Genomic DNA, 22436 nt, shown 5'->3' with positions numbered 1-22436 from the left:
TTGAATGGCTAGTGATAGATTCTTAATCAACTCATTTTGGCAATTTTGACAACAATGTAGCGACTGTGTGCTGGGTTTCCAGCGGCAGTGCAGAAAAGGCAGGACACTAGGGCTGGTTTTAATAGAGGTTAAAACCACTCTTTTTATTAGCTCTCTCTCCCAAAAAGTTAAAAGTCTCGCTCCTCTATACGCACAGGCCCGGTATACATCATGGGAGCCGCATGGCTCGTCGTGGTTTATACCTTACATATATATATATATCTTCTAGTCTATATAAGGGGACATATGGAAGACACAATTGTAGGATAGCTTAGGAGGTAGTGTGTTATGGAAAAAAAAAAGAAAACATTTTCAATGAAAAATATATTTATTGTGTCCAAAAATACTTCAATTTTTTCAGCTGTATGTATTAAAGGTGTATAAAGCAATGTTACAGTACTAACAAGAACATTTAGAAAGGTAAGTTTCTCAGAAGTCTACTTAAGTTGTTTTTATACTAGTTCTTTGACATTACCATTTTATAGGTCAAAATTGCAACCTGGTATAAACTGAAATATATCATGACGTATAGCTCAAACTAACATAAATAAGCCTGCATTACTCTTTTCAAAATTAAAAAATAGAAAATTTGCAGTAACAAGTGCATGGTGTAATACACATTTTAGAAAATAAACAATTTCACTGAATTAAAAACTAGCAAGAAACTACTGAGGTATGGAATGGACATCTTTAAAAAAGTAGTTTAAGCCTAAGGCAATCTTAATGTTTTAAATGTTACTGATTCACATTATATTATTAAATATATGTTGATCCTGTAATAATTTTAAGTCACTAATTTTTAACAAAATTACATCACTGCATAGAAAGTCATCGCCAGAAGCCTTTTCTCAACACTTTTATGCAACCATATTTTTTTCCCCTTCAATTTCACCTCAATTTGAACATCAGAAAGATGTCTTGTTTTAGTTAGATTTGGCTCAATATATTTGGAAACATTTGGTTCTGATAAAAATGTACCCATTATAAACATTTCAAAAAGGCCTAGTTTCTGGTCCCCGAAGGCTTTAGGCATGCTGATTCATGAGTTTAACAATTTGGTTGTACATGAGCTCTGGTGCGTCCAGGCCCCAGATGAAGTCCAGGTGCTCCCAGTGAGGGATGTCCTTGTGGTAGACCAGGTTGGGGATCTGGGTGAGGAGCACAGTCACATCCTTGGGGTCCGCCAGTGTGTCATGCCCACCAGACCACAGGGCTGTCGGGACCTTCATGTCCCTTACATAGTACAACGGGGGAGTCGACTGGAAAGAAAAAGATGAGATAAAAGGCAATTTATGGTTTATGAAGCCTATGATGAGTTGCCAGTTCTGTTCCATCAGAGTTTGGTACAAACAACTGAAAAATAATGTATTCTCTACTGCACCTGCAAACTCAAACTGTAACAATAATACACAGCACTTATGAGGTCATTAGGGTGTTTCCATCGGCTTAAGATCTTTGTTGTCCATCTCCCAGAAAGACCAAGGAGTAGAATTCCACATCTCCAAGTCTCAAAGAAGTTTTAGGCACTAAGTTGGTAAAACAGAGCTCCCCATTTAATAAGCAATATAGACTGTACCACAATAAAATGTTCTATAAGAAATCTACCTATTCAGTTTAGTTTAAACGTTTAATGAATGGCTAAATGTTTAGTAGCAGTTAAATAAATGGTACACTTTAGACTTCACACCTGAACCAAAGGAATTAAGGGACTAAACTTCCCTCTCTAGTTCATACTGTGGTAATCTTATATTACTCAACCTCTTCAGTGGAGAATACAACTCCACCATAAGATGTAGCTTTAATTTAGTTTACCTTGTTATAATGTGCCATGTTTCCTCTCCAGCCATAGTCAAAAGCCCCAAGTTTCCCAGACTTGGCCAACTTAAAAATAAAAAATACAAAATAAATCACATATGCTGTCAAGACACAGTCAGGGTGACCACCCCACAATTATGAAGTTTTTATGATTTTTTTTTTTTAGTATTATGGCATTACTGAAAATAATGGCTAGTTCCAATTAATTCTACTAACTAAAGGCTGGTTTATACTTCTCTCGCAGACAAAAGCAGTATGTCAGCTGCAGACACGTCTACGGGTGCACCAGAAGGATTGAAGCACCCCCGAGTTCGCAGACTTTTTGATGCAGCAAAGTTATCGTATCTGTTCGTCATACTTTCAGCCAGTCTGCTTTACCACCGGTGTCGACTTGTGACTAGGGTTGCCAACAGGCTCCACAATCCCGGGACACTTTGAGACAGAACAGGATTTTAAAATTACCCCTAAACTGAATGAAGTGAATGTGTAAATTGGCTACTATATATTTGCTAAAATGAATACTGTTGCTGAATTACTATGAGCAGCAAACAAGTAAAACTGATCAGTTGTTCTCCATACTGCCTCCGGTCAGACGTACTGAACAGCTGAGCAACATTACTGATTTGATTGGAAGAGTAACTGCACGTTATGGGCAATTCAATATTAATGAAATGAAAATAAATAGCGACGTTAACTTATTAAAGAATAACAATAATACAAATAAAAATACATTGTATTCATTATTATTGTTATTATTATACAAGTGTTTGCTGCACACGGTAATTAAGCACCAATATTCATTTTAGCAAAAGTTAATTTATGCTTTAATTTAATTCAGTTTAGGGGCAAGTTTAAAATCCTGTTCTGTTGTTCATGTATATGAACTTCTTCTATTAAGAGTTCCTCAAAAACGTGCTCTATTGCGCTTCACTGGCTTGCAACCATGCAACAAATGTTGGATTTTTTCAACATCATCCGATCTTGTGCGTTTTGCTGTCGCAGGCATGGTAACAAAAGCACAAAAAGATGCTTTTGTTACCATGGATACAACGTGAATCCCAGTGGTGCCATTTTTCCACATATGTTTACATAGGAGAATTCTCTATCCTATTAACTGTGTAAAAGTAATGTTTCTGCTTAAAAAAGTAATATATTCTAATAATAGTAATTAATGTACCCCTTCTCTGGAACTGAAAGGTTTAGAAGTGTCTGCTTGAAGTTATACATTCAATTGTTATTGGGCCGTAAAATAACACCCAAAGCTTAGTTCTCCTTAAGGCCAATTTAATTTACTGAAGAGGTCGGGAAACTTCTCAGTGTTGCACAAGCTTCAATACACAATGCTTCTCCTGTGGGCTTAGGTACACAGTGCAACACTAATATGCTTCCCCGGCTCAGTCTTGAAGAATCTTTCCAAAGCAATTTTATTCTAGAATAGTTAGCATGCATGAAAAATAATTACCTAAGCAGAAACAAACATAACCAGGATGTAAAACAGGTGAGAAATTATATTTTACTAAATTGTTTATAATATAAATTACTCCTTTAAGATTAGCCATACAAATATTTAAAAAAGTAAATTCACAGAACACCGAAAATGCATTCAACAGAAGCTTAAACTGCAAGTGCTGTAAGAATCCTATGAATCTAAAGGAAAGTGTACCTGTCTCCAGTGAAGCATGTTCTTAACAGACGTACCAGCAGGGCAGTGTGTCGTGTACACTGGGGTACGAGACTAGAAAACAAAACAAGCTGCATTAGAAATACATGACCCACATCTATGAGACACTAGTTAGTGGACCTAAAACAGTGTATTTTATGCATGATCTAACAAATATTTTTGGAAAAGCAAAGTTCAGCTGTAACCTCACAAGTCTGCACTTACCATGTTTAGGTTTTTCTCGTCAAAACCACACAGGACAAAGAATATGTTGCCACACAGGACATCGAGTCGCTCATGACTACAGAATTCCGTAGCAAACCACTTTATCAAGGTACTCTGGGGGAAAAACACCTTCTTTCCAAAAAGCTTCTATGGATTGAGAAGAACAGAACGCATGCAAAACTGCCTTGAGGGTAGCGCATTTAACATCTACAGAGCTGGCATAGCAAGGGTAATAGACAAAAAACAAATTGTAAATGGGCCGACATTCACATGATTGCTTAATTCATAATGCAGTTATGTTACAAATCATTTTCAGGACGTGCAAGGCAGCATATTTAAATAAAACTGACAGCTGGGGTTTGGTTGGCATTACTGATCTTTTAGGAACTGCCTCAAAGAGGATAACTTTGAGCCTGCTCTGGTTGCCCATGGTGGCCCTGCACCCTACTGACAGATAGGTTGAACAAAATTAGAAACACCTGCAACAACACGGTCTCAAAGATAAATTATTAACACCAGTAAAGCTTAAGAATTTAATTATAACAACCAAGTCATATATTTCAAGGTATTTTAAGTGTTCTTAAGGTGTTTTATTTTTCATTATGTAACATTAACGTGATTTTTTTTCCTTTCCAAAAATAGGAGTAAATTAAAGAATGGAGAAAATGCTTTGAAAATATGGCCCATAAAGTCTTGCTAGTAATTTGTATGTAGGACGTGTGAAGACTTACCCAGGCCAGGAACTCTGGAACAATGGACAGTTTTGTCATGGGGCTCTTAGAATTGGAAATTTTAGCCACAGGGGCCAGGGCAAAAAACATCTTGATCTTGCTTGCCAGCTCTGGCATGGTAGAGAAGGCTATAAAAGCTGTGATGTGTTTAAAAAAAAAAGTTTGTACATAAGTAAAGCATAATATATATATATATATATATATATATATATATTTTTTTTTTTTTTTTTCACTTTACAAAAACCCCATTTGATTTTTCTCAAATTGCTTTCTAGGTCATTTAAAGTTACTAATATGCTGATCTTCACTGTTATCCTCAGTTAATTCAGGTTTCATTGTAATATCATGTCAAGGCTGTAACTTATCTACCTGTATGGTATCTTCAGAATGTTTTGCTCAACCTCAGTTCCACTTACCTATGGTAGTGCCCTGGGAGTGCCCCACATAGTAGATCTGCTCCTGCCCTGTACTCTTGGTAATGAAGTTTATCACTGCAGGGAGGTCCTTCTTAGCCATTTCATCAAAGCTAGATAAAAAAAGGAAAGGTTTGGCCATTATTTATTTTTAGTTCAAAATTTACAAATGCTCACACTTACAATTGCCCTGTCAATGTAAAGCTTACTCACTACTTACTGTTAAATATCAGGCTTTTGTGTCAGTTATTTGTACTAGACCTTCAATGCTTTAAACTAACACCACTGTCATTATTGATGCCTTTGTGTTGGACAGTCCACTTTTACACAGAGTTATTTACTAAAAAAACAAAAGAATCGGCAGAGGTAATTGCAGCCGCAGGAGTCCTGGATAGCAGTGCGTTTGCCTCATTACCTGAAAGCCCAGTATGCATCCTCGTCTGGGCGCAGCGTCACATGTTTCCTGGACCAGGTGTTGCCCCGGCTGTTGCCAATCCACACATCGTAGCCGGCGTCGGCCAGGATGAAAGCCAGGCTGGAGTTGGGCAGGTTGGTGATCCAGTTGCTCCCGGCTGCCAGCAGACCATGCTGGAGGAATGCCACAGGCCTCAGCTCTACAAACAAAATGTTAACACTTTACTATAGAAAATAAAATACTAAACACATTTGGTACAATGTGTTATCATGTTCTCAGTTTCAGCTCAGGAAACAAAATGGGTTTAAAAAGGCAATTAGCTTTTTAATTTTGTTATACTGAGAACATTTTTTCAGAAACACCTAGAGAGCTCAAGGGCTTGATAGCAGGTGAATTAAGGATGCGTTAATTCTGAAGTACATATTTAATAAATCAATTAAAAAAAAAACAACTTTGCTAAGATATTTAAAAACACAAGGGACACCCTTAAAATCCAGAACCTTAAACAATACAAATGTCTACTTCCTACCAGCAGAGGGAGCTAACTGGCCATCTAGTTTCAATCTTAAATCCATCTCAACCAGAGGATGAAAACCTCTGCTTCAGAGCCACACACACACACACAAGGCAGTTCTCAAGAGAGCGTTTAATATTTCAGATTGTTTTTCTTTTCTTTGAAGCCTTCATCATTACAATCACAAACCAAATGTTTGCTCTAGTTTTGATTGAGTATTGTAGCTCTACATGTGTTGGAATTTGATTCTAACTGTGGTTTCCTATGAATAACACTAAGATTTTTGTTGCAGTGGACAACTTAAACAAAACTAAACAAAAAAAAATCATAAAAAACCTGCAAACTTTGTATGACACATGTTTTACAATATAATGAGGTACCATGATAAAGTAAATCAACATGACCTATATCTACTGTATGTACATGTACAATTGTTTGACATAGTTACTTGTACGCATTGGCACCTCCAATATACTGTATATCCTTGTATCACGTATGCCTTCAAAAAATCTAGTTTTAAAAAAAAGGTTTGTGCGGTTCATGTTCAAATGTATATTGCCTGAGCAAACTGTGCACTTTCTCACCCTCTGAACTGAACTAAAGAAATCGAATGAACCACAAATCACTGCAGATTACCAAACTCAAGTTAGCCCTAGGAGGCCTGACAAACAAACAAAAACACATCCTCTGCCTACATTTTTAATGGCAAAGACAAACACCACAAATCATCCTTAGATTTTACTGGGAAGGTTCAGCTAGAATGCATGGAAAGATTTAAAAAGGTGTTTTTTTATTATGATTGTTTTAAAGGAGAGCAAAATGAAATCATAAAGCTAACATTACCCAGCGGTACAGGGATACACCTCCAGGATTTATGCACAGTGAATTTATTGGAGTTCATTGTTATTGAGTAGAATGGAATTAGTTTTTATTTGATCTGTTTTCCAAATAAGATTAGAAATGTGTTTTTTTCATTACTTCAATAACAGAAGCAAAACGAGGCAGACCAGTGTGGATCAGATTACACATTTCTATTTCTATTCTATGGATCAATAATTACAAAACATACCAGTGCATGTTAATGTTCATTTCTTATGTTATAGTATAGACTCGAAAGATTACATTATAACATGATTTGAATAGAATGAGGAAAGCTGTTCAGACCCAACACTTAGGATTCTCCAAACAATCTCAAATCAAATTCAAAAGGTAAAGTCAGATACAGAAAAATATATATATAATAACTCAGCACTGAAGTAAGAGTCCAACACAATAAAATAGTAAGGGATATGTAAAAAGGAATTAGAATGAATTTTGAAGCTACTTCCCCTTTAAACCTTTCCATATGCAGTCTTTTATAGTAGTAAGAAGAGTTACGTGTTTTTTTGACCAGCTAAAGCAATTTGTATGCACCCTACACAGGAAAAATCACACAGGTCCATTTGCCATCATACCTCATAGGGGTTTGTTTTTGAGGGCTGGCAGGTGACCTAATCTAAATGGCCTAACTAATTCAGTGCAAGGCTCTACCTGGGTCAACTACCTGATTATCTGCATACTATCTACTCCAGCCTCATGGTGTTACAGCTCTAAAGTGATTCATTTTATCACAGCAGGAGCTGACTAATGTCATTGGTGATATCTGTGAGGGGGCCGAGATAGGAATGACATATAAATAAACAGTTCTGCTTAATCAAAGTGGAGTAGGAGTAGGTGTAAGGCTTCAATGCAAGGGTAAACCAAATACACATATTGTGACTGATTCAGACTTCCTAAAGATTGTCTTATAAGGCAACATAGTGTGTCAACAAAAAAGTGTCCATACTAAAGCAGAGGAAATTCATAGTATAGACATGGGAAAAGCACAGTAAACAGTACAGGGACTGTGGTACACTTAAATGTACATACATATACCGCCTACTTGAAATCCACTAAATGGTTGTTCAATAATGATATATAGTTGGTATGAATACATGCTCCCCTATCTTATTGTTTTGCCTTTTAACCTATTAGTCCATCATTAATGATCATTTGATCTCACTGCACTTCATACAAAGTAGCCCATCATTAGCATAACATTTTTGGTAGCATGTATCGCGACCTGCTAGTGTATAAATTACAAACTGTATTCCATTGTCATTTGTCATAAAAATACAACTGATAAATCACAGCCACCGATTCCCCATTCACTGATCCCGACTAGCACTAATCTCAGACTACCTACCTTACATTACCTGTGAAACCAGCTGCAATACAGGCTGACTGTCTTACTTGTACCTTTGGATCCCTTGTTCTTTATTCCATATGGGATTCGGTTAACGCTCAGGATATAGCCGTCCTCGGTGACTACTTCGTGTTCCTCAGCCGGATACCCCCAATAGGAAATAATCTGACTCTGAAGGACGCAAAGAGAAATAATTCATTATCATTTTGAGAGAAAAGGACAACAGCTTAACAGGCTGATTCAGAATGGAATATGCTTAGCCAATGAATGACATACTGGTCATTCCAGCTCTAGTGGACCAAATTCAGGGGAGGTGTTTCCTACATTTGTGGTTGAGGATACATACTGTAAACAACATATGCTGGAGAAAATGGTTCCAGTGTTGGTGTGTGCTTGCAAGAGACGAGTTGTGTAACTTATACCTCACATGCTGAACATTTGTGAAGGTGGTAAAAATGCCTGCTTTGATTAACTTTGATCTAATTTTCCTCTGTGTGGGGCCTAGACAAATAAGTGTAATTTTAAACCCTGTTTCAAGACTTTGCAAAAAAAAATAATGAATTGATGTTTGAGGGTCAAGACAGCCCCCTTAAACTTCAGGTGTAATGACCCTACTGCATTGTGTTGTCTGTCTGAAAATATAAATTGTACGCTAGTACTTTGTCAACAAATACCCCTAGATTTTTAAATATCCCTCAAGCAAAGGATATACAATTTACAATAAAAAAATTTTAAAAAAAAAAACATGATGTTACAGTACTTGTACAATACTGGAGTCCAAGTGAAATAATGAAGTCTAGATTATAATGCCTTTTCACATCACGTAGTCCCAAATGCATTAACAGTTATTTCAAATTCTGTCTTTCTTAACCCCACAGGTAAAAATGTCCAGTTCTGGTAATAAAGCATCCAATACCAAAACTATAAATCCCACAAGATAGAAAAGTGGTGTGCAGTCTGACCGTAAATTTTAAATTCACTGCAATTTCTCAGTCCCTTTGGGGCATCAGTGTGGCTGTTCCACTTAGGGAAAAATCCACCGGTTCAACATCTACTGTAATTTCCATCAGTTGCTGATGTACCTCTGTTGACAGGCTACATCAACAGTGAACGGTTGTGTGTGATAAAATGTGCTTGGATTTACTTACTACTTACTAAATATGCACTTTACAACTTAAAAAGCTGACTGCTTTGAAAAGCTTGTGGGAATGTGTCACAGTAACTGACCAAACAGATTTATCTAAAGAAAAAAAACAGCCTAGACAGATTGTCAGAGCTAGATCAAAATGTTCTTATTTAAACACAGACAACAAGTGGTGGGGTGAATCCCAGAAGAAAGATTGCCAAAGAGTTATTATTTGTGGTGGTGATCGATCTGGATTGAATGCAGGAAGCCTGCATAACAGGGAATGTACGTGCAGATAATGCAAATCATATCTTCCACACATATCAACGTGCCACGTGATTAACAGAAAACTGAAATAATTCAATCAAACACCACTTTTAACATGATTAAACATGATTTAAAAAAGTATAGCCATGCCAGAAAATACCTTACCAATTGCTGGTAAGGACTTTATAGGGCTACATTATGTCACAGCATGTTCGATTTCAACATGAGCGCTTAAGTTCCTTTTATTACAACAGCCTGTGTAACGGATCCGGTCTTGCGGCAATAATGATTGCAGTTGTGAGAATCAGCATCCATTATTCAGATACACAAAATATATTCGACTTCCTCTTCTTTTGATAGAGTTAAAGATCATGATCTCAATACAGATTTCAACATTTATTAAATCTTAAATACTAGTATTAAATAAATGTAAAGTCAGTTGGCTAATCTACTTACTTTTCCAAGAATACAGTATAATCATGGGTCATAAAAAGCACAGTGGCTGAATCCTATAAAAGCGTATACAGGCTCCATTTGTCTATTATATATGTTTTCATCATAAAGATTACATACAGTCTCTAATATTTTTTTTTCCACAGCAGCATTGCAAACTGGGCAGCTAACTTTATATTCACCCTATATGCTGCTTTTTGTAGTATTTAGCTAAAATACGAATTGAAATGTTTGTGTAGTGTTTCAATGCCAATAGTTTTTCATTGCAAGAAAGATTTTCCAGATCATTGCATTATCTGTATTCTCATCAAGCCTTGGGTTTTAACTCTGACAACACAGGGCTTCCTACAGGCTACAGAACATGTACATCAGTAAACAAAAACATGGTGTGACTTACAATGTTCATGTTAACTTCAGGATCCAGATCTTGTTCGAAGGTTTCTTCACACTGCACAGCCCCGTGAATTAACAACACCACACCAAGGAGTAGCCATGCCATCTTTGGTCTTCAAAGAAAGAAACATCAAAGCGTTAAAAAAATTATTTTGGCAGTAGGCCTGGTTTTCTTTATGGAGTGTGTACACCTGTTTGTCACTACAGCACATCCAGTAACATTCTTTAAAATCCCCTCTCCAAAACAAAATTGCAATAATTAGAAGCTACTGCATCTACCCCTTCCCACAACACCAAAAATGTAATCTTCTCATCTCAACATCTTTATATTTATTCTTTTTTTTTTTCAATTATAGTGAACTATTTCACATGCTCGGATGAACCCGCTGACTGCTAACTGAGCTAGCTGCTGCAGCGTTTACAATACAATGTTACCCTTTAAAAGCAAAGAACAGTCTAAATATGCTTTTGGTACTATGCTGGACAGCTACCTGAAAGCAACAAACATCAAAAAGAGTCCCAGCTCAAAGGGTATGCTGCTTCTCCAGCTCAGATAAATGACCCAGTGTTTAAATACAGCACACCTCCCTTAGGTGTTGGTCAGAACCTATTATGCTATGAGAATATTTATTGGGAGTAATGAAGGGTGCCCAGAAAACGTCAAAATCCAGGAGCTGCTTATCAAATGCAAACAGACCAGAACCTACTGTCAACATCAATGTTTATAAAAGGAGTTTTTAATGATAATGGCAGCCAGTTGGTATCTGCACGAGCATGGATAATGATGCTTTGGAGAAACATTAGAGACGATGAGGGAGTTATATCACAACTACAAATATTACACAATCATTAAAACGTTGGAACTAGTAAAAAATTTTAAAAAATGATCCCATTACTGTTTTACTACTTTATATCCTTATGTATTAGTACACATTACAGTATTCTACAAAGCAGTGGGCACTGTATTTATTTTAAACACTGGAAGTTGGATTAAAGACTAGAATATATTTTAAAAGACAAATTATAACAACATCTACCTAGCATGAATAACAGTTTAGAGAAGAAACACGTGGTTGTTTGTATAGCAGTCTGTCAGCTGACAACAATTACTCCGATTCACAAGGCAGGGCATACAAATCTATACATGCCTGTAGCCTATATACCCCCTCACCCTCCCTCCATAGTCAATGGCGAAATATCCTTTTTATTGCAATGACAACGCTATTAAACGCTGTTTCTGCTGGTTGTCCGAAACACAATTGCACCAGTTTCGTGATTGTTTTTTGTAATTTGTATCTGAAAACATGCGGAAATGACGGGTAGATTTTGTTCTTGTATAAAAACTGTCAGTCACGCGTCGATACTTTTTACAAAACAACGATATACAACATACACGACACTGTATCTATTGACCGTTTCCTACAGTAAGTAGACTGCGTACAATAATGTGCCAAAATCTCAACCTTTCAATAATTTAGACATCCACCCGACCTGTCAGTTTGATTTACTAAGATAAAAGATCAATAGAAAATATCAGTCGCCACTGACAACTGAAACTTTTCGTTGATTATCCTGTAACCTTTGTATCATTTGCAAATTAAATACACTTTATTTAACCTACTTGCTACTACTACCCTACATTAAACGTCCTCGAAACGTAACAGTACAGGTGATAAATTCAGTATAGTTATTAGTTCCGCAAATAGCACATCAAGTCACGAGATCACTGACATGCAATACATTTATATAGTATTTTAATCACAATACAGTATAATTTATTAAACTAACATTTAAACTACCGAACACCGTTCATATTGAAAATCATAGTATTTGTTACTTTAATTAATTCATAGCAAAACAAATAAAAATTTACTTCAAACGATGGAATCCAAAGGCGGGTTGTCGTCAATAAATCGGCAGAGCGACGTAGAACACAAAGAGGTGATGTAAGCACAAGTTCCGTCCCTATTGATGGAAACACAACAATTAAAATTATGTCTTATGTTATATATAGATAGATAGATAGAAATGCAACTAATTAAGTCAATTTTTTATTAGGGGTTTGAGCACCACAGGCTCAAGCACCCATATGATCACTCCCTCAGTGACCTCGTGCTGGATAATGATGTAGTGCATTTACTTTCCACTGCATATGTCTGCATCTGAGCAACTATACGTAGATAAGAAAAGTGGTGGAAATACTCTATTAAGGGGTGGTATTCATGTTGTATCATTAATAAACCAGTCACTGTAATTAAACTGGTTTTGGAATGATACAAAGAAAATCATTGTATAACGTGTTACATTGTTTCTGTCAGGGATCATGTTAACCTGATTAAAATCACCTTTATGATTACCGGTACTTAAACAGGTAAAGGGTAAAACATTACATTAAAACATAAACATAATACAGACTGTTGTTGTTTTTGGTCCAGTGATATTAAATCTCTATACTCTTATACCTGTCACAACTATATATTACAATTTGTTACGCATAGCACTGCAAATATGGAGGTTGTAGGTACATTGATAACACATAAAGCATCCACAGTCCTACTGCTTTAAACAGTAATTCCGGATTTGGATACAATAGGTTTACAGGAAAATGTACATATGTATGACAAGCTAATATATTGTATTGCTTGTGAAACCGTGGTGTCGAAATTACATCATTTGGCTGAAAACATTGCGTGAGTCAAGATACGGTGATCTTTTTGACAGGAAATTGTGCAAAGTTTAATGTTGAATAAAGGTGATTTATATTGCGCTGCGGCCCCAATGTTTTTGTAGTTATAAATGTTGCCCCCTCATATTTAGAGAGGATTACTGAATGATATGCTGTTTTTTCAGTGTATTCAGTTCACTGAAAAAATGGACTGTGAGAAAAGGGAGATACGTGGCGCTCTATATATAAAACCCTTCTCCAGGCTGTATCATGTTCTTTGTACATTTATATGTTCAACATGGAACCAAACAGCTAAATAATAGAACAATACATACCATATTATGGACCCCTAATTATAAAACTCGTAATAGAAAAACATAGGTTCCTGAGAGATGCTGTATAGTGCCATATAGTTAATGGTGGCATCAATCTACATGTTTGTGCTATATAGATTAAAAGAATATGTCAAACTTGTAAACACTGGAATAGATCCACATGCAATTAATAACACATATGGGCTAATTGATCAATAACCATTCTATACAACAATTTCCTTTTCAGTTCCGCGGGAAAGTAGGCAAGGGTCACGTGTTTTAATTTTTCATAAAATGAGGGTCTATTTCTCACACACTGCTTTCTGACTCAACGACAGAGAAATCGAGAGTATCCGAATATCTGCGTATATGTAGAAATCTGTCCATATTTGTGTTAAATTGTGTTTTTACATGTGCATACAGCAGGTAGTGCATTGAGATTGACTTTGTATGTAACTGACAGCTCATATTTTGAATGTACAGCTGTGACGGGGGGCTCGTGTCACTGGCATGCTTGTTAGAATAGTGCAGAGGTGATTATTAATATAGTACCCCTCATGGGAAAATGGGAAACATAAATGATCGTTTTAACCAATGGGCAAACTCCGACTTCCGTTGTATAATCTCTATTTTAGTTGGTTGTCAAACTGAATGTGTGACAAGCATCACACGGCGAAAATTAATCTGTAATGATAGGTAGGCCTACCGTCTAATTATTTTACTGTGCTAAATGTCCAGACCAAGTTTGATCACAATTGAATAATAATTACTCATACAAATACTTCACATTGTGTTTAAAACTGAGTATGGCTGCACTAATTTAAATGATTTGCGTGCTAAACAACAGGGAACACTCTTGGTTGGCCAACAGAGAACGTGCAGTGTCGGAAAGAAAGGTCAAAGTTGAGGTTAGCATTATGAAAGAGCTGCAGTGTCGGCTGAAAGTTATCTGCACCGGTATCTGTGTGTGTTTTTTTTTTGTTTGTTTTTTTTAACTGAACCGATGGGACAATATTCTTGTAATGTCCCGAGTATTGATAGTCGGTGCAGGGCTCACAGGCAGCCTGTGTGCTTGCCTGCGCTGCGAAGAGAAATGCACAGTAATACACATATTGTAGTGTGGGATAAAGCCAGAGGCCCAGGTTAGTTTTGCAGAATTGATTTAGTAGATTTTTTTTTTTTTTTAATTGATGACGTACAGTTGGATTGATAAGCATATCACTTTACAACATCATTACCGAAACATGGTGCTTTATGTTTTTATTTGCATCATGCATAAGATTGATAGGCAACCTTTTCCCCAATTGAAACCGAGTAGTTACACTACTGTTAAGTAAATAAACATGCTACATAGTTTCTAAAAATAAAAATATACTGTAACATGGGAATGGGTCTGAGATTTTAACGTATGCATTTTAAATTTGTGAGCCTTTAACTCTATTATATAATAGGTGTTAGGATTTAAACGGAACTGTTACACAGTCATATTCAGTTTTACACAGTCATATTCAGTTTTACACAACAACAAAAAGGTATTTCCTTCAGTAGTTTTTGCACTCCTTTTTAGTGGAACACATTTTGTTTACAGTCTAGTTTGTACACCTTTGTTTGGACTTAGCTGTAGCTGCCTCCCCTCCTTGAAACCTGATTGCTACACTTCTCATTGTGCAAGTCAAATACAAATACAGTGTGCATGCTAGTTTTAGCATTGAGCAAGAAATTGCACATTTATCTTCACACTGTATGATCATATTTCAAAGGAAACGCCTGTAGAACTCATGTTTTCAACATAAAGTAGATTTAAATGTTATAATTTATATAGCTATAGTATATATTGCCATCTCTCTCTCTCTCACTGTATATATACCTATAGATAGATAGATAGCTAAAAAGAGTGATAACCAAGCTGTTACGAGCTTCAGCAGCATTGCCAGTGGTCCATTTTGTATTGTATATTTTTTTGGTTCCTTTTTTATTTTTTATTTTTTAAAGATAAAATGTAAGAAAGTTGATATTAAAACCTCATTTAAATCCACTTTCTCTTTGTCAACAAGGAGAGTGGAAGGAACCCTGTCTTCACTCAGACTGATCCTCCTGCAGCACCCTCTGCTGTTTATGTATTTCTTCTCTTCACAGCCTTAATGCCTTGCAAAGCCAAACTACTATTTGAAAATAGGCCTCTGTGAACCCTATATGTGCTAATGTTGCTAAAACATTATACAAAAACGTCTAAATACTGTTTAAATCCCTCTTGTTGCATTGTTAGGAGGAAGAACAAGGCAACAAGCAGAAGTCTTAATTAATGACCCCACGTGTACTGCTGACCTGGGAGCACAGTACATAACTGCAACACCATACTGTTCTTCGAAGCATCAAAGGTAATAATTATTCATTTATTTATGAAAACCTGTTAAAGTAATTGTAGCTAACAAAATACTTCCATAAATTTAATCCGCCGTCCACATTATATAGGTCTCAAATGTGTAGTTTTGAAAGAAACACATGTATTTTTATTTTAAAACATGATATACTAGGTTAAAAAAATCTCTGTTTGCAAGCCATGCTTTTAGTCGGTCTTGCACTTCCTGGGTCATTTCATCTGGAGGATGCAACTGTCCTCACCCCTTAACTGGCTTCCCTTATTGATAGACATGCTTTCAGCCAGTAACAAGCTATGGCCATGAATACTTAGTTTATTTTGATTAAGTATAAGCTCTTTAGATTAAATGTTATGACATTCCAAAAAGTATATTTCATTAACTACTAATGAGCAAGAAAACCTTGTAAGGGCTGTAATGTTTTAAAACTTGATTACATTTTGACATATTAACCAACCAGGGGAAAAAAAGTGTTTATTTATTTGTTTTTTTAAATAAAATATTAAATATAAATTATGACAACAGCACTAGCCATAGTCAATGGAATGCCTCGGAATAGATCAGAGAAATAATGCAGGTACTGTACTTCAATGAATAAACCCCAATAAAATTGGCTGTAAAGTTAGTCACCTCCTAAGCTAAGCATTCCATAATACTACTACTTTTTATACTATTATTTGCGAGAGCATATGTATATGTTAGTTACTTTATTTATTTATTTATTTATTTATTTATTTATTTTTATTTAGAGTGACCAATTATTATTTTTTATTTATTTTTTCCCCCAAATTGGAATGTCCAATTATGTTTTTTCTCCTCACTGCAGCCAGTCCCCACACAGCACAGACCTTCTGCAGGCATGTGAGCGTCCTCCGATCTCACAAGCCTCCACTTTTCTTTATCCTAGGAAGCAAAAACTAAAACAGATCTTTCTTTTCTTTACTCACTACATAAGACAAAAAAGAATTACACTGAAACCTACAGCAGCAGGTTGGTCATCGTTTAGGACTGCTGCATGCTTTTCAAAGCTTTCGAAGAAACCAGGTTTACGTGTGATTATAGTCTAAAGATTATCAGGAAACTACCAACTACAGTTTTTGATAAATATTCTCTTTGATTTCCAGCTTTTATGAAGAGCTGTTGGCGCACAGCATTTTAAAACCCCTGACTGCCCCAGTGGAAGGGATGGTGATGAAAGAGGATGGTTGCTGCAACTTCATAACCCCACGGGGAATCTCTTATATTGTCAAGCATTATCTCGGAGAGTCAGGTAGTCTGCAGTTCACTTTGATGTGGTGTTAATGACAGGGCATCCTCTAATCGTGTTTTTCTCAGCTACTTGTTCCATAATGCAGGGACCATGAGAAGAGTGTTTTTTTTTTATGTGCTACATGATTCCTCTTTTATGTCACTAATCAACATGCAGACTTCTTTATTAATATTTAAAGCAGTTGGGAAAAGAGGTTGTCGGTGCCATCGACTGTTAAAATGTGAAAAAAAGGCAGTTTACTGTTGTTGAACTTCAGTACAGGAAGTGATTGGGTAACAGGAAACATGAGTTTAAACTTTCTAAAATTATAGCTTGGTTAGAAATTTAAGTAAAACAAAATGATCTAAACATTAAGGCATGTAAGCATGGCTAGAATCCCGCTCTTGTCAAGTTGCCAATCTTGTCTGGGGACCCAACAGGGAGTTCTGCATTGGTCTTTCCACTCCTATAGGGTTCAAGAGGAAAAATGGTTAGGTATAGTTCACCTCATCACTCTTCAGCGACCCCTACTGGCCGACTACCTGTCCAGTCCAGATACAGACTTTCCAGTAAGAACTGTTAGTAGGTTCGGCTGGTGGAAAGAGATAGTTGGCTCAACTTAGCAGGTTGCTCCTTTATCTTCAGTCCAGTAGATTGCAACATTGAAGCAGTGAAGAATCAGCATTCAAATTGTGTCAAAAAACAGTGATACAAATAATAAAGAATTGACCTTTTGAAGAACAATAAGATAAGGGTGCCATAGAAAATGTTGTGTCAGTCCTTTTCAATCTAAAGAGCTATCTTTATTAGAACCAACATAATTTTACTATCTGGCCTTTTGACCCTACAACCGTACACTAATGACTCCACCGGCCTCCTGTGGTCCATTACATATACTTTTCTTGTTCAGCTCTGTGCACTAGTTGTGGGAAATCTCCAGTCCTGTTTTATTTTTTTATTATTTTCCCAGTAGATAACTATCTGGCTCATTAACTACAAAAAACAAGCCCTATGCCAGTTCAGTGGAGATCCAGAAACTCCCCAGGTTCAGCTTTCTAGTTGTTTACATCGGTCATTCCAGCACTAGTTGTGCCTGGGGTTGCAACTTTAGTGGCTTTAGTGGGTTGAGCTACCATGCCAGCCCCTTCTGTACTGTTCTCAGTTTCAAGCATTTTTGCACAGAGCTTGCCAAGGATGGCTTTCAAATTCTACAAATCCGCCTTAAACTTCATAGCTGGCGATGACATCTAATGGTCTGCTGTTAACACAAACTGTTCTAAAGAGGTCTATTTTCAACATTTTATAAAGGGACAGTGGTTGGATTTTGGACCCAAACAGAAAGGGTGATTCAAAAAGCAATAGCCCAAACCAAAAACCACCCAATGTCTCCTGATATTTGTTAAGAAGAGCAGTATGTAGCAGGGAAACTAACTGGCTTTCATTGGCATCAGACAAAAAACCTTAATTATATTTTTCCTTTCAGAAATGTTCTTGTCCAAAATGTAGTTATGATTCCCTATTTCCTAGAAAGAGGGATTTGGCTGATAATGATTCGGGCAGATAATTGAGCCTTTATTAAAATCATAAGGAGACTTTAATGAACCCAATTTGGAAAATGTAATTAGAATTCAAAAGGCTTTTGGGAAGGTTGAGTCATTTTAAATAAAATAAAGCATGTGACATAACTATTGTGATTCAGTGGTGTGTTTTTAAATGCATTGTCTTCTGACGTGAAAGGCCACCAATCAAATTCGGCAATTTACTATTGCATCCCGTTTTAGGAGTGTATGGATTTTATTTAATCAGCCCATATCCTGCCACTAAATGACCACAGCAAATTTAATTGTCTTGTGTTTCGGGTTTTATTTATTTTTCAAATTGGAATGCACTACATCTGTGACAGATTGTCAGATATTTGTATAATTCTTATGAGTCTATTCACTGTAGCACTATAGTCTGTACTTAATTCTGTACTTATTCCATGTTGTTTCCTTGTGCATGCTGGTTGTTGATGTGTTTCCCAGAGTAAACCTGGCTTCTGCTATGGGAAATGTTTCCAGAACCAATCAGGAGAAATGTTGTAATTAAATTGAAGAGAAAAATACCCACTAAAAGTATCAGATTTATTGATACAGTAAGTACCATGTATGTCTAACGTGTCACCAGTTCCTGCAGTTTTCAGACTGTGTGGGGTGATGTGCTACCACAGAAATATGAGGAAATGTGGCCCCTGCTGTATGCTGGGCTGAAGACCACTCAAGTCTCTTTATTAAAAGAAAGGTGAAAAGCGTTTTTTAAAAATGCTTTCAGATAACCAGGAACACGTGTGATTTGAAACCTTTTTGTTTGACATACGTGCTGGTCTAAGGAAAGCATCAGACTGTTGAGGATTCATATTAATGATACCTAAAATGTTTTAGTTTGACTAACTATAACAGATTTACTGACAAAAAAGGAGAGTCTGATACTCTTAGAGCCATGTTATCAAACAAACTTGAATCAAAAACACAAAATGAATATGTGGTTCTCAAAACCTTCAATCTAATGATCACTCGTGCTCGTATCACTGTGCCAAATATTTTTTTGTTAAATAACTGGAATTTAGAAAATGTGTAAAGGTAGTAAATAAGTCAACAAAAAAATAAAAAATAATAATTTAATTCGCTAACTATGAATGGGCTATATGAAGTAGATGCCAAATTGTATTATATATGCAGTTCTATGCAGGCTATCTTCCTCTATCTGTATGGTTATAAATAAAAACATCTCCCCTGCCGCAGAGGAAATGGGTGTTGCCAGTCAGGCTAAGGTTATTATTCAGCCCTATCTAGAAATGCTGCTGTGTGGCACAAGGCATAACATGTATGACCTCTGTATGACCTTGGCCTCACTCTGTTTCTCTTCTCTTTCTTCTTCCTTTCAATGCCACATATCCAACTGCGTTTTCCCTGTTCAAGCAGGGGCAGAGGTGTTCTTCAACTACCACGTGACCCATATCCACCTCAAGGATGAGAATTGGGAAGTCTGCAGGAAGTCGGGGGCTCCTTACCATGCCCGTCCCACAAATCCTCCAGCTGCAAGGAGACCTTGACAAGTGTGAGTAGGCTCATGGTACAATGGTGAAACACAATATGCAGGTTACATAAATGTCTTCCCAACTAGCAGCATGGAAAACACACGACCAGCACTGAAAATAAGCAACTACTTTCAGAGTTGCAAACACTCTCAAAGCACGCTAACAGTATACAGTACTGATAACTACCTTGTTACTGTGCTAATGAGAGCAAGGAAAATGTTTGATATTACCCTTTAAAAAGTCCAGATTGGTAACCTCTAAATAAACCAAATCTAAAGAACTGTGTGTTCCAATTTTTACCAGCTGCTTCCGTTTTCTACCTGTATATGATTATATGATGGTAACCAAAGAATCTGATTAAAACCAGAATTTCTTGCATTCTTGGAAATATATAATACACTTTTGAAATATTACTGAAAATTAAATAATTCCATTGCATGGTTATTAAATAAACAAATTGTATTAAAATAAATAGACAGTAGTACCATTCTTTTTTACATTAATAGTTTTTTAATAAATAATAAGAAACACTACTGAATTAAGCATCCTCGCAATATCCACTTCTCTTAAAACACATAAAATGCAGAAACAGGCAGAAATATTATTGGGATATAGAAACTTATTGGGCAAAGTTTATGACATTCACTGACCTCTGACCTGTTTTTGTATATTGCAGTCATGTGACTTCTTGGATTCCTGATCATACGAGATTTAAAATGCTTTCAGAACTTGACTTCAAACTTTAAACAAGGGATATCATATTTTAAAAAAATACAATATGAATTTTTTAAATAAAAAGGTATTCCACAGTAGACATTTAACAATGGTCAATACATCTAAAATGAGTTCTCTGGTTAGGCAAGCACTTGTCTGAAACAGTAGATAAATCATAATGGGTTTAAAAAAGTATCCATATTGGAACCAGCCTAAGCTGCTATCTAACATATCTCCTATCGGGGAGTGCTGATGTGGCCAGGAACAGAGGCAGCGGCTATCTATACAGTGTCCTTTTAGGAAATCAGCAGCCAGCTAAATTGGTCCCCAGTTGTCTAGTTAATTCTGACTTTCTGTAGTGAGCACCCTATTGGTATTCTCTGTACAAACTACAAAACTTGAAATGGAAAACTGCTAGTCCTGAAGGAGTGATATGGAAATTTGAGTAGAAAGTCAAAACCCCTGGGGTATATAGAGTTTTTAAATAATACAGAATGTGAGACGAGTCTTTCACTACAGGCAAATATATGGCACTGAAATTGGAGAAAGAGAACGGGAGAAGGAAAATATATGCCTTTTATTTTTATTCATGTGAGGGTTGAAAAAATAAATATATTGCAGCACTGTAAATAGGGTCTAGGGTTACTGTGGGTAGCCAGGATGATTCTGAAGCTGTTTACAGTTCTCTACAGTAGTGGACATACTTGGTCTTAACATTACTTAGTTTAAGTTATTGAGTATATCAGATTCTGGATATATAAGGGAGGTGTCTGCTATATGAAACATATGTAGACATTAACAGATATTTACTTATTTTAACTTAGTGGTGCTTTGCTTCACAATATCCATGGAGAAAAACAAGGTCTTGTTATATTGTTTTACTATTCCATCATCAGCCACCTCAAAACCGAAATATTTCTATACATCACAGCGCACAGACTTTCTAGCCAATCCGAAAGTAATTGAATCTTCAGAGTTCTGCTTATAAATACTGACTCACGACACCTCTAAAAGTATTATGGTGTCATGCTAAGTTTTGCATTATTTTGAGATGTGTTTTGATGTTTTAAAAGTACATCTCATTTATAACACCGAAAGTTCACATGTTAATAATACATTAATAAAAGCGTAAGTAATCACACAGACAAAATGCAATGAACTGCTGACGCACGCGCATATCTCAAAATAACACCAATAGTGCTTAATGCAGCTTGCAAACAACATTTGGTACCTAAACGCCAATCAATGGAATAAAATGGTTAAATAATACTTTAATGTGTGGCTGCCTACGAGACTGACAATGATTGATATGTATAGGTTTTTAATATAACTAGATTATACTGCGTTTGTATAGCAATATTTAGCAATAAAAAGTATGTCTGCGTGTGTACGTGAATTATAATTTTCAAAATATTGATATGTATGCCCACCCCTATTAAAACAAAGATTTGTTTTTTTGTTCTTTTTATTTAAACATTTGAACAGATAGGGAACGTTTTTATACACTATATTAGAAAAATGAAGTAAATAAATGAATGTTAAACCCTTAAAATAATATCGCCTGGTGGGATCAGAGTGGATCTTTTGCTCTGTGTTGGATGAATACCCGGCCCCTAGGGGGAGTAATATCATTGTATATTACACTAGTACATTAGGTTACGTACCGTAACCCTGGTTCCTTGAAAGAGAAGACGACCAACAACATACTTATGGGATATGCCTGCCTATTGGTAGGTATTACTGAGCTCTTTATATCAGAGCTGCC

The 22436-nt window shown here is 36.2% G+C and overlaps 2 protein-coding genes across 7 annotated transcripts in view; one reads left to right on the top strand and one right to left on the bottom strand.

The window, feature by feature from the left end:
- Nucleotides 1–348: 348 nt before the first annotated feature.
- LOC117418515 (lysosomal acid lipase/cholesteryl ester hydrolase) lies at nt 349–12392 on the bottom strand. Of its 3 annotated transcripts, none has more exons than XM_034031651.3 (10): nt 12149–12392; nt 10280–10388; nt 8084–8207; nt 5299–5497; nt 4887–4996; nt 4471–4607; nt 3740–3886; nt 3518–3589; nt 1852–1920; nt 349–1298 (listed from the first exon to the last, which is right to left on the bottom strand). In XM_034031651.3, the coding sequence occupies exons 2-10, from the start codon at nt 10379–10381 to the stop codon at nt 1065–1067; spliced, it is 1194 nt and encodes a 397-aa protein (XP_033887542.3). In that variant the 5' UTR covers nt 10382–10388; nt 12149–12392; the 3' UTR covers nt 349–1064. The 3 variants fall into 3 exon arrangements, with proteins under 3 accessions (XP_033887542.3, XP_033887544.3, XP_033887543.3); XM_034031653.3 differs by having other exon boundaries at nt 8090–8207; nt 12149–12390; XM_034031652.3 differs by lacking the exon at nt 12149–12392 and adding an exon at nt 11897–11915.
- Nucleotides 12393–14092: 1700 nt separating this feature from the next.
- LOC117418595 (renalase-like) overlaps nt 14093–22436 on the top strand; it is a 55107-nt gene continuing 46763 nt past the window's right edge. Inside the window, exons 1-4 of one of the 4 annotated variants that reach the window (XR_009306746.1) lie at nt 14093–14162; nt 15521–15632; nt 16757–16902; nt 19839–19977. Coding sequence is in view for 1 of the 4 variants with exons in the window: in XM_058984991.1 (XP_058840974.1) it covers nt 14258–14396; nt 15521–15632; nt 16757–16902; nt 19839–19972 (531 nt within the window). In the remaining 3 variants the exon portion in view is untranslated. The other 3 variants (XM_058984991.1, XR_009306745.1, XR_004546823.3) reach the window with 3 other exon arrangements.

This window comes from Acipenser ruthenus, chromosome 13 (assembly GCF_902713425.1).
Source record: "Acipenser ruthenus chromosome 13, fAciRut3.2 maternal haplotype, whole genome shotgun sequence".
In the NCBI taxonomy this organism is placed as follows: Eukaryota; Metazoa; Chordata; class Actinopteri; order Acipenseriformes; family Acipenseridae; genus Acipenser; species Acipenser ruthenus.
The sequence above is the reverse complement of the archived record's forward strand: the minus strand, read 5'-3'. Positions and strand labels throughout refer to the sequence as shown.

Excerpts from the sequence above, each read along its gene's own strand:
- LOC117418515 (XM_034031651.3), bottom strand. The coding sequence starts at position 10,381 with ATGGCATGGCTACTCCTTGGTGTGGTGTTGTTAATTCACGGGGCTGTG. Across the intron at positions 4,608-4,886 it reads CTCCCAGGGCACTACCATAG|CTTTTATAGCCTTCTCTACC; the intron begins GTAAGTGGAACT and ends AACACATCACAG. Across the intron at positions 1,921-3,517 it reads ACATGCTTCACTGGAGACAG|TTGGCCAAGTCTGGGAAACT; the intron begins GTACACTTTCCT and ends TTTATTTTTAAG.